At 44.8% G+C, this 12,699-nt stretch overlaps 1 protein-coding gene across 4 annotated transcripts in view; it reads left to right on the forward strand.

The window, feature by feature from the left end:
- JAML (junction adhesion molecule like) overlaps positions 1 to 4,738 on the forward strand; it is a 36,877-nt gene extending 32,139 nt beyond the window's left edge. For all 4 annotated transcript variants that reach the window (XM_017883125.1, XM_017883126.1, XM_017883128.1 and 1 more), the window contains 3 exons: positions 664 to 757; positions 1,831 to 1,917; positions 4,287 to 4,738. In XM_017883125.1, coding sequence (XP_017738614.1) covers positions 664 to 757; positions 1,831 to 1,917; positions 4,287 to 4,379 — 274 coding nt within the window. In that variant the 3' untranslated portion in view covers positions 4,380 to 4,738. The remainder of the gene's footprint in view (positions 1 to 663; positions 758 to 1,830; positions 1,918 to 4,286) is intronic.
- Positions 4,739 to 12,699: the final 7,961 nt, after the last annotated feature.

Below are 12,699 nucleotides of genomic sequence, written 5' to 3' on the forward strand. Positions count from 1 at the left end.
AAAGTATTTCCACTGAGATCAAAACATATGGTTTCTTTTCTAGCTTAAACCTTGATTTTTTTTTTTTTTTTTAGTTCTGCCTTGGGCCAAAATAGAAAAAAAGAAAGTATATTCAGAAGGCAAATGGTCATAAGATCAAAGGCCAAGGGGCCCCGACAAGGCAGGCGCGGAGCTCCGGGCTTGGGGCTTGGGGCTTGGGTGGGGTGTTTGTGGGGATTATTCCGCTCCGCCCCCTGGAGAGGCCAGGAGCCCTTCGAATTGGCGTCTTGCTGAGCTCCTGCTGCCCCCTGCTGGTTCCGCGGCACTCCCTGGTCCTCAGAAATGTAGAGACGATGATCAAGTGGAATCCTATCTCCCCTCTCTCTCTTCATTCACTTAAAATTACCTCTCCCATAAGGACTGAAAGTGGCTTGAGTGATAATAGAGAAGTCAAAGCCGTTTTTCAGCCTAAATTATCTCCAGAACGGCTTGTTGTTCTTCATTAGAAGAGATGCACTTCTCAGGTTTCCAGGTGAGCCGGGTAGCCCTGGCTGTAGGAGTGCAGAGAGAATAGTTTCTTTTCTGGGGTCTCTCTCTTCACAAAGCCAAGAGGGGGTCTCATGTAGGGACCCTTGAATAAACCATGCCAACTGGTTAATTCCACATGCTCTTTATGTCTTGCAGTTTAGTGAATTCTACAGTCTTGGTGAAGAACACGAAGAAGACTAATCCAGGGATAAAAGAAGAACCCTGCTATTTTGAAAGCTGTGAAGGGGAGGTGAACACACATTTCAGCCTAAAACACTAAGCAGATGCAGGCCTGGGCCGTTCTCATTCCCTCGGGAACTATGGGAGTGGTTCTGGGCCAGAACCAGGCAGCAGTTTCTGGTATTGGGCTGAGGAAAGAGCACTGCGCTTGGAGTCAGAAAGCTCTGCCACCCCCCCTAGTCTCACCAGCAAAATGAGGATAAGGATAAAGATATTATAGTTGCCTGGCCTGCTTGACAGGGTTGTTGTAAGGTTCACATAAGATGATGATACGCAAATGCTTTGTAATCTAGGAGGTACTGTTTGTCTAAAGTCTAATGGGGAATTATAATACATTCAGGAGTTAAGGAGTTCTAATGCTTAAAATGAAATAGTCTAAGACCTTAGCAAGAAAGGATTAAGAAGGACTTTTCTCTCCTTATTGATTAGTAATGGAGTTATAAATAATTGCTTCTAGAGACTGAGAAATTGATTGGTTTTCTTTAACTCCTATTCTCCTTTCTTTTCTTTCTTTAATTTTTAAAACACTCTTTGAATAGTTACCTTTCTCTGTTTTGGGCTGTTTTTGTCCCAAGAGTAGGATTTTCTCCCAGTAGAGTGCAGTAGTCCAAGAATGGGCCACTGGATGATGCTGCTTTCCCAACGAGTGACAGGACCATGAACCTCACAGTTGTGAGGCTCAATGAGGGCTGGCCCTGCCACATAAACCCTCTGAAGGAAATGATAACAATTCACTGTTGATTAATGCCATTCTGCCTTTACCGTAATTAGAAGGAAATAACCCCAGAATACAAGGAATTTAGCAAGATAAGGAACCCCTGCTGCTACCTAAACATCCATCTAAACAAAGATGTTTGGCTTTTGAAGCAAAGAGTTTGGTTCTTAAGACTGTGTTCTTTGACAGTTATTTTTCAAGAAGACTGAAGACTGAATTATCATTATTGGGAATTCTCTAGCTCTCAGTAACCTTTGAACCTCCCAGTTTGGGTGGTCGATGCCCAGCAAATAGGAATAGGTGGCCTTTTCTCTGGTGTATAAGATTCATGTAATTTTTAGGAATTTTTGTACCATTTTCCCCCCTAGAAAAACATTTACTCCTCAATAATTATACGGGAGGTGATCGAGGAAGAAGAACCAAGTGAAAAATCAGAGGCCACCTACATGACCATGGTGAGAATGATTCTGGCCCCAGCTGAGCCAGGTGTCAGAGGCTCAGGTGGTGGTGGTGGTGGGTGTGGCTGGGTTGCCCAGGGAGGCTGCTGAGGGCAGTGATTTTTCTAAGTAGCAGGAAAGTCTGAGAAACTGAAGTTCTGCTGGATAGAAGAGTGATATCAAACTTTCTTACCCAAGCTCAAGGATTAAAGGTTATCACCAGAGATTATTTACATTAGTGGTGAAAAGAAGTGAAGAGTGGCCTTTACTGGGGGCAGGGAGAATGTCTTTTGCCTCATCAGTTCAATCTAATAAAGAAAACACGGTCGGGTGTGGTGGTTTATGCCTGAAATCCCAGCACTTTGGGAGGCCGAGGTGGGTGGATTGCTTGAGGCCAGGAGTTCAAGACCAGCCTGGCCAATGTGGCAAAACCCCTCTCTACTAAAAATACAAAAATTAGCCAGGTGTGGAGATGTGTGCCTGTAATCCCAGCTACTTGAGAGGCTGAGGCACAAGAATTGCTTGAACATAGGAGGTGGTGGTTATGTGACCCGAGATCCACCACTACGCTCCAGTCTTGGTGACAGAGTGAGACTCTGTCTCAAAAAAAAAAAAAAAAAAAAAAAAAAAAGAAAAGAAAAGAAAGGCCGAGTGCGGTGGCTCACACCTGTAATCCTAGCACTTTGGGAGGCTGAGGCAGGTGGATTACTTGAGGTCAGGAGTTCGAGACCAGCCTGGCCAACATGGTGAAACCCTGTCTTATTAAAAATACAAAAAATTAGCCAAGCATGATGGCGGGCTACTTGTAATCCCAGCTACTTGGGAGGCTGAGGCAGGAGAATTGCTTGAACTTGGGAGGTGGAGGTTGCAGTGAGCTAAGATTGCACCACTGCATTCCAGCCTGGGAGATGGAGCGAGACTCCCGTCAGAGAGAGAGAGAGAGAGAGAGAGAGAGAGAGAGGGAGAGAAAGAGAGAGAGAAACTAGGATAAATAGGATAAGATCCTTGGTCAAGTATTGTGTTGCAGTGAGTTGTTCTCCTTGCTATCAAAAGCTCAAAGTAGGGTTCCTTCCACTGCTTAGATTTTGTTTCTTAATTTTGTGACTTATTGTACCTTCTCATAATCTAACTGCCAGGCAGGCTACATGCTGGATCTCATACAACATTTTGGAGTCTGATTCCTACTTTCCCATTGCTTAGACTTTAGGCCCTTAGAGAACTACAGCACCTGGAAAAGGCACTGCAGGGCGTGCAGTGAGTAGGGGTAGGAACAAAAGGAGTGAGCTGGCGACGAGCATGGTGCTATTTGTAGACTAATTATAGGCACCCAGCCCATTAAGGAGCAGTGTTCTGCTGGGTTTGGGAAGGCTGGCCTCCTCTGCTTGTGGAATGATGGGCTTTGTTTGTTCCTGTTGCACCAGCCCTGAGGACACATGACTCCCAGCTGATTGCAGCAGAGAGAGGTCTGCCAGGGAAGTGTGAGATCAGAGGCCTGGCCTGGATCCACCGAGTGAAACATTAACTCCACTCTGAAGTTGCAGCTGAATGGAATCATTTTCCCCCTGTATTTTTCTCCCATTTTGTTATGTGATGCTGCAGTAACTTGCGAGACCTCATCCTGGCTCCTGGAGACCTGCCGATAGAGCTGCCTTGTGGCTACTGCTGAGTGCCTCACCAGCCAGGGTGGCACTGTTTGCAGAAAGTCTCTGAGGTGGAGACGATGCAGGAGGAACAATTGTCTTCACAGCTCCCTTCCCCAGGTTTAATGCTAGGCAATTATGGTTTCGATTTTGTGGAAAACACCATTCCTCTCCTCTTGATCCAGATCCAATAGAGTAAGAGGAGAGGCCTGGGCTGCAAACTCAAAGGCCGGCAGGGGCCGGTCAAGTTATTTTAAAATATGATGTGCCAAGTTAAATAAGTCTGTTGGTGAATTTGGGACTGCAGGCCACTTGTTTGAGACTTCATTTATAAAGGTGTTCTCTGATAGAGAGCAGAGGTAACAAAGAGCCTTTGTATTTTGTTGTTGAATTGATGAAATTCATGTAAATGTAGTGGCACCTTGCTGTTTTCCCTTTCTGAGGCTGTACACACAGTGGTTAAGGTTGCAAGCTGTGGAGTTGGACAGACCTGGGTCCAAATTCTAACTCTGTGTTGCAGCCAGATGGTCTTGGGCAGGTAACTTGGCCTGTCTGAGCCTCAGTTTCCTTATCCTTAGAATGGGAATCATAATACCTACCTCCTGGTGGTAAGGATCAAATGAGATGATGCATATGAAATTCAGTATTGGGCTGGGCTCATGAGAAGAGCTCAATGAATGGCAGCTGCTATGATTACGAACTACTTCTTACAAGCATGTTTTGTTTCTTTCTGCCCTTCCCTAACAGCACCCAGTTTGGCCTTCTCTGAGGTCAGATCGGAAAAACTCACTTGAAAAAAAGTCAGGTGGGGGAATGTCAAAAACACAACAAGCCTTTTGAGAAGAATGGAGAGTCCGTTCATCTCAGCAGCAGTGGAGACTCCCCTGTGTGTCCTGGGCCACTCTACCTGTGATTTCAGACTCCCGCCCTCCCAGCTGTCCTCCTGTTTCGTTGTTTGGTCAATGCACTGAAGGTGGAGAGTTTGGAGCCTGGCAGAGAGACTGGACAGCTCTGGAGGAACAGGCTCTGGTGAGGGGAGGGGAGCATGGACTTGGCCTCCAGAGTGGGACACTGGCCCTAGGAACCAGGCTGAGCTGAGTGGCCTCAAGCCTCCCACTGGATCAGACCCTCCTGTGGGCAGTGTTCTTAGTGGATGAGTTACTGGGAAGAATCAGAGATAAAAACCAACCTAAATCATTCCTCTGGCACATTATTTCTAAATAAGGGTGGTTTGTGGAAATCGTCCTTTTTTTATGCCTTGGTTGATGGGGGAAGTAAAGTCCTGGTGAGGAATTTACAGTTAGAAACTTCTGGAAAAACTGAAGTTCCTGGAGGAAAGCCAAACCGTGCCAACACACTAGAGGATGGTTTTGGTCCTGGGAAAGGTTTGGGGTTAATGGGTTGGAAGTGGGGTATGAATACAGCTTTGGGATTTAACTCAGTGGTTCTTCATTCCTGCTGGGCATTGCTGGTGGCTCCTTGCGGGGCCTCACCACAGGCCTCCTAATTTGAAATTTCTCAGTGAAGCTTAGGCATTTGTCTTTCTTGATACTCATGAGTTGCCACGGTGGACAGTCACTGATTTAATTCTTGGTCTGAAATGTGCGGTTCCTATACTTTTGGTTGCTATTGTAAGATTTGATAAAGTTAGTCTTAAAAATCCTTTGTGGGGGGCATCCAAGTTGGTAATTAGGAAGTCAAACTGTCTCTGTTTGCTGATGATATAATCATAAACCTTGAAAACCCTAAACACTCATCCAGAAAGCTCCTAGAACTGGTAAATGAATTCAGCAAAGTTTCAGGATACAAAATTAATGTATACAAATCAGTAGCTTTGCTATATACCAATAGCAACCAAGCTGAGAATCAAATCAAGAACTCAAACTCTTTTATAATAGCTGCAAAAAAATTAAAATACTTAGGAATATACTTAACCAAGGAGGTGAAATACCTCTACAATGAAAACTACAAAATACTGCTGAAAGAAATCATAGACAGCACAAATGGAAACACATCCCATGCTCATGCACGGGTAGAATCAACATTGTGAAAATGGCCGTACTGCCTGTATTTAGTTTGTTTTCCTGTTCCTGATAAAGACATATCTGAGACTGGGAAGAAAAAGAGGTTTAATTGGACTTACAGTTCCATATGGCTGGGGAGGTCTCAGAATCATGGCAGGAGGTGAAAGGCACTTCTTCCATGGTGGTGGCAAGAGAAAATGAGGAAGATGCAAAAGTAGAAACCCCTGATAAAACTATCAAATCTCATGAGACTTATTCATTACCATGAGAACAGTATGGGGGAAACTGCCTCAGTGATTCAAATTATCTCCCACTGGGTCCCTCCCACAATATGTGGGAATTTTGGGAGTACAATTTAAGATGATATTTGGGTGGGGACACAGAACCAAACCATATAATTCCACCTCTGGCCCCTCCAAATCTCATATCCTTACATTTCAAAACAAATCATGCCTTCCCAATAGCCCCCCAAAGTCTTAACTCATTTCAGCATTAACCCAAAAGTCCACAGTCCAGAGTCTCATCTGAGACAAGGCAAGCCCTTTCCACTTACGAGCCTGTAAAATCAAAAGCAAGCTGGTTACTTCCTACATACAATGGGGGTAAATACAGCCATTCCAAATAGGAGAAATTGGCCAAAGCCAAAACAAAGTGGTTACAGGGCCCATGCAAATCTGAAATCCAGTGAGGCAGTCAAAATTTAGAGCTCCAAAAATGATGTCCTTTGACTCCAGGTCTCACATCCAGGTCACACTGATGCAAGAAGTGGGTTCCCATGGTCTTGGGCAGCTCTGCCCCATGGCTTTGCAGGGTACAGCCTCCTTCCTGGCTGTTTTCATGGGCTGGCATTGAGTGTCTGCAGCTTTTCCAGGCGAATGGTGCAAGCTGTTGGTGGATCTACCATTCTGGGGTCTGGAGGACGGTAGCTCTCTTCTCACAGCTCCACTAGGCAGTGCCCCAGTAGGGACTCTGTGTGGGGGCTCTGACCCCACATTTCCCTTCTGCACTGCCCTAGCAAAGGTTCTCCATGAAGGCCCCGCCCCTGTAGCAAACTTTTGCCTGGGCATCCAGGCATTTCCACACATCTTCTAAAATCTAGGCAGAGGTTTCCAAACCCCAGTTCTTGACTTCTGTGCACTCGCAGGCTCAACACCACATGTAAGTTGCCAAAGCTTGGGGCTTGCAACCTCTGAAGTCATGGCCTGAGCTCTATGTTGGCCCCTTTCAGCCATGGCTGGAGTGGCTGGGATGCAGGGCTCCAAGTCCCTAGGCTGCACACAGAACAGGGACACTGGGCCTGGCCCAGGAAACCATTTTCTCCTAGGTCTCCTGGCCTGTGATGGGAGGGGCTGCCATGAAGACCTCTGACATGCCCTGGAGACATTTTCCCCATTGTCTTAGGGATTAACATTCAGCTCCTTGTGACTTATGCAGATTTCTGCAGCCAGCTTGAATTTCTTCTCAGAAAATGGGTTTTCTTTGCTATCACATTATCAGGCTGCAAATTTTCTGAACTTTTATGTTCTGCTTCCCCTATAAAACTAATACCTTTAGCAGCACCCAAGTCACATCTTGAATGCTTTGCTGCTTAGAAATTTCTTCTGCCAGATGCCCTAAATCACCTCTCTTTTTTTTTTTTTTTTTNAACACCACATGTAAGTTGCCAAAGCTTGGGGCTTGCAACCTCTGAAGTCATGGCCTGAGCTCTATGTTGGCCCCTTTCAGCCATGGCTGGAGTGGCTGGGATGCAGGGCTCCAAGTCCCTAGGCTGCACACAGAACAGGGACACTGGGCCTGGCCCAGGAAACCATTTTCTCCTAGGTCTCCTGGCCTGTGATGGGAGGGGCTGCCATGAAGACCTCTGACATGCCCTGGAGACATTTTCCCCATTGTCTTAGGGATTAACATTCAGCTCCTTGTGACTTATGCAGATTTCTGCAGCCAGCTTGAATTTCTTCTCAGAAAATGGGTTTTTCTTTGCTATCACATTATCAGGCTGCAAATTTTCTGAACTTTTATGTTCTGCTTCCCCTATAAAACTAATACCTTTAGCAGCACCCAAGTCACATCTTGAATGCTTTGCTGCTTAGAAATTTCTTCTGCCAGATGCCCTAAATCACCTCTCTTTTTTTTTTTTTTTTTTGAGACGGAGTCTCGCTCTGTCGCCCAGGCTGGAGTGCAGTGGCTGGATCTCAGCTCACTGCAAGCTCCGCCTCCCGGGTTTATGCCATTCTCCTGCCTCAGCCTCCTGAGTAGCTGGGACTACAGGCGCCCGCCACCTCGCCCGGCTAGTTTTTTGTGTTTTAGTAGAGATGGGGTTTCACCATGTTAGCCAGGATGGTCTCGAACTCCTGACCTCGTGATCCACCCGTCTCGGCCTCCCAAAGTGCTGGGATTACAGGCTTGAGCCACCGCGCCCGGCCTAAATCACCTCTCTTAAGTTCAAAGTTCCACAAATCTCTAGGGCAGGGGCAAAATGCCACCAGTCTGTTTGCTAAAACATAACAAGAGTCACCTTTGCCCTGGTTCCCAACAAGTTCCTCATCTCCATCTGAGACGACCTCAGTCTGGACTTTACTGTCTATATTGTTATCAGGTTTTTGGTCAAAGCCATTCAACAAGTCTCTAGGAAGTTCCAAACTTTCCCACATTTTCCTGTCTTCTTCTGAGCCCTCCAAAGTGTTCCCACTTCTGCCTGTTACCAAGTTCCAAAGTTGCTTTTTGGGTATCTTTTCAGCAATGCCCCACTCTACTGGTACCAGTTTACTGTATTAGTTTGTTTTCACACTGCTGATAAAGACATACCTGAGACTGGGAAGAAAAATCGAAGCTACAGTTCCACATGGCTGGGGAGGCCTCAGAATCATGATGGGAGGCAAAAGGCACTTCTTACATGGGGAAGGCAAGAGGAAATGAGGAAGATGCAAGAGCAGAAACCCCTGATAAAACCATCAGATCTCATGAGATTTATTCACTACCATGAGAACAGTATGGGGAAACTGCCCCACAATTCAAATTAGCTTTCACTGGGTCCCTCACGCAACATGTGGGAATTATGGGAGTACAATTCAAGATGAGATTTGGGTGGGGACACAGAGTCAAACAATACCACTGCCAAAAGCAATCTACAAATTCAATGCAACTCCCATCAAGATACCACCACCATTCTTCACAGAAATAGAAAAAACAATCCCAAAATTCATATGAAACCAAAAAAGAGCTTGCATAGTCAAAGCAAGAGTAAGCAAAAAGAGCAAATCTGGAGGCATTACGTTCCCCGACTTCAAACTATACTATAAAGTCACTCACCAAAACAGCATGGTACTAGTATACAAATAGGCATGTAGACCAATGGAATAGAATAGAAAACCCAGAAATAAAGCCAAATACTTACAAGTCAACTGATGTTTGATAAAGCAAACAAAAATATAAAGTGGGGAAAGGACACCCTATTCAACAAATGGTGCTGGGATAAACGGCAAGCCACATGTAGAAGAATGAAGCTGTATCCTCATCTCTCCTCTATAAAAAAATCAACTTCAGATAGATCAAAGACTGAAATCTAAGACCTGACACCATAAAAATTCTAGAAGATAACATTGGAAAAACCCTTCTAGACATTGGGTTAGGCGAAGACTTCATGATCAAGAACCCAAAAGCAAATGCAACAAAAACAAAGATAAATAGATGAGATTTAATTCAACTAAAAAGCTTTTGCACAGCAAAAGAAATAATCAGCAGAGTAAACAGACAACCCACAGAGTGGGAGAAAATCTTTGCAATCTATATATCCGACAAAGGACTATTATAATATCCAGAATCTACAAGGAACTCAAATAAATCAGCAAGAATAAAACAATCCCATAAGTAGGTGGGCTAAGGACATGAATAGACAGTTCTCAAAAGAAGATATACAAATGGCCAAGAAACATATGTAAAAATGTTCGGCATCACTAATTATCAGGAAATGCAAATCAAAACCACAGTGCAATACCACCTCACTCCTGCAAGAACAGCCATAATAAAAAAAAATTTTTTTAAATAGTTGTTGGCATGAATGTGGTGAAAAGGGAACATTTTCACATGGTTGGTCGGAATGCAAACTAGTACAATCACGATGGAAAACAGTGTGGAGATTCCTTAAGGAACTAAAAATAGATTTACCATTTGATCGAGCAATCCTACTACTGGGTATTTACCCAGAGGAAAAGAAGTCATTATACGAAAAAGATAGGCTGGGCATGGTTGCTCATGTCTGTAATCTCAGCATTTTGGGAGGCTAAGGCAGGTGGATCACGAGGTCAGGAGTTCAAGACCAGCCTGGCCAACATGGTGAAACCCTGTCTCTACTAAAAATACAAAAATTAGCTGGTGACCCATGCCTGTAATCCTAGCTACTCAAGAGGCTGAGGCAGGAGAATTGTTTGAACCTGGCAGATGGAGGCTGTGATCTGAGATCGCACCACTGCACTCCAGCCTGGGTACCAGATCAAGACTCTGTCTTGAAAAAAGAAAAAGAAAAAAAAGATACCTGCACATGCATGTTTATAGCAGCACAATTCGCAATTGCAAAGACATGGAATCAGCCCAATTGGCCATCAATCAATGAGTGGATAAAGTAAATAAATATAGTATATATGTGTGTGTATATATATATGTACGCATGGAATACTACTCAGCCATGAAAAGGAATGAAATAATGCCATTTGCAGCAACCTGGATGGAACTGGAGAACATTCTTCTAAGTCAAGTAACTCAGGAATGGAAAACCAAACATCGTATGTTCTCACTTATAAGTGGGAGCTAAGCTATGAGGATGCAAAGGCATAAGAATGATACAATAAACTCTGGGGGCTCAGAAAGGGTGGGGAGGTGAGGGATAAAAGACTACACACTGGGTACAGTGTACACTGCTCAGGTGATGGGTGCATCAATATCTCAGAAATCCCCACTGAAGAACTTATTCATGTAACCAAACACCACCTGTTCCCCAAAAACCTATTGAAAAAAAAAAAAATCCTTTGGAGCTGGGTGCAGTGTCTCATGCTTGTAATCCCAGCACTTTGGGAGGCTGAGGGGGAGGATCACTTGAGGCCAGGAGTTCAAGACCAGTCTGGGCAACATAGTGAGACCCCCCCATCTCAATAAAATAAATAAAATCGATTAGCTAGGTGTGGAGGTGCATTCCTTTGGTCCCAGCTACTCAGAAGGCCGAGGTAGGAAGATTGCTCGAGCCCAGGAGTTAGAAGCTACACTGAGATATGATTGCACCACTGCACTCCACTCTGGGCTGGGCAACAGGCTGAGATCCTGTCTCAAAATAAGAAAGAGGAAAGGAAGGGAAAGGGAAGAGGAAGGAAAAGAAGAAACAAAAGAAAATCCTTTGGTTCTGAACAACTTCCAGCCTCTGGGGATCAGCCTGGGCTCAGCTCCGGTCTCCTTTCCTTGACTGCCACAGACCCTTTCTCATTCTCTGCAACCCTTTCTTCCCATTTAGCCATGCAGGGCCAAATAAAGAGGAGGTCTTTTCTGTTTTTCTGATTTCTGATCCAGTCTTAAATGGGGTTACATTTTTTTTTTCTTTTTTTTGAGACGGAGTCTCGCTCTGTTGCCCAGGCTGGAATGCAATGGCACTATTACGGCTTACTGCAACGTCCGCCTCCTGGGTTCAAGCGATTCTCTTGTCTCAGCCTCCCAAGTATTACAGGTGATTACAGGGATTACAGGTGCACGCTGCCATGCCTGGCTAATTTTTTTTTGTATTTTTAGTAGAGATGGGGTTTCACCATGCTCCCCAGGCTGGTCTTGAACTCCCGAGCTCAGGCAATCCACCCGCCTCGGCCTCCCAAAGTGCTAGGATTACAAGTGTGAGCCACTGCGCCTGGTGAGGCTACATTTTTGAATGATTCCCCCAACTATCCAAATATTAGGATCCTCTCATAACACACCCATTATGTTCTAGTTTAGACATGGATAAGCATCATTAAATGCTTCCTTCCTATCTGCCAGCTCTCAATGAGGAGTATGTCAGCGTTTTCCACATGGGTATTGAAGGCAGTATCCTGTCCCAGACATACCAGGGACGCAGATTGGTGAGACGAGTAGAGGGGGAAGAGGGCTCTCTTATATCCGGAGTGTTCATGGAGAGGAAGTGGTTTCATTTCTGAGCTATTAAGTAACATTCTCTCCTGGAATAAGGGACCCTTTTCCACTTCCTCAAATATTGTGTGCATTGGAAGATGGCCTTCAGGATACAGAGTTAGGTGGGTGGATGGTGATTTTACATCTGTTGATCAGGGTCTAAGAAAATAATTCGGATAAGAGCAGGAGGGTGGGCTGGACAACTTATCCACGTGATCCCCAGCAGGCACTTGGACAGCGAAAGTGTAGGTGTGCACAAATTCACATTTGATTCATTCAGAGTTTGGCTTTCATTCTGGGTTCGGCAGTTGTGGCTGAGGGGGAGGAAGAGGAGGCCCATATCTCTGCTCCAAGGCTTCTTCCCCACAAACCTTCTTATCCACAGGCATGGAGCCAAGGTCGAGGGTGGAAGTCCACAACTGTCAAACACTAATTTCACCTAAAGCCAAAGCAGCCCTACAGGGGACTGGGAAAGAGACCCGCTTCTCTCTCACCCCTTCTGCTAGAGGTGGTTTATCCGTTACACCCAGGAACATGAAGGGAAATTGTGTAGGGAATGGGCTTCAATATCTAAGAGTTCTGGTTCAAATCCTGGCTGCCTGTTACTCTTCAGTATTGCAAAGTGTATTTAAATCCTTTGAGGCTGTTTTCCCTGTATGTAAAATGGAGACTCACCGAGGTTTGTTTGTTTTTGCAAGGATTGAATGAGGTAGTATAGGGGATAGTGCTTGGCCTGAGCCCTCCATCTCCTTCAAATGTGTTTTCCTAGGTAGACGTATCTTCTTAACATCACTCAGAAAGGAAGAACCCACTCAGCAATGGGTTCTTTTATCTTCTATTTAATGCTAGTCAGTCTTTGCTGTTCAATCTTAATAACACAATTAACAGTAGGGATAACAATATCTTCTGGTGATTCAGTCCCCATCTCTTAATTTTGATTTCTATGGGCAAAAGACCCTTTACCAAAATCCCTAAATCCCTCTTCCTATTCAAAG

The sequence above is a fragment of the Rhinopithecus bieti genome, unplaced genomic scaffold, assembly GCF_001698545.2.
Source record: "Rhinopithecus bieti isolate Rb0 unplaced genomic scaffold, ASM169854v2 scaffold_11964, whole genome shotgun sequence".
Classification (NCBI taxonomy): Eukaryota; Metazoa; Chordata; class Mammalia; order Primates; family Cercopithecidae; genus Rhinopithecus; species Rhinopithecus bieti.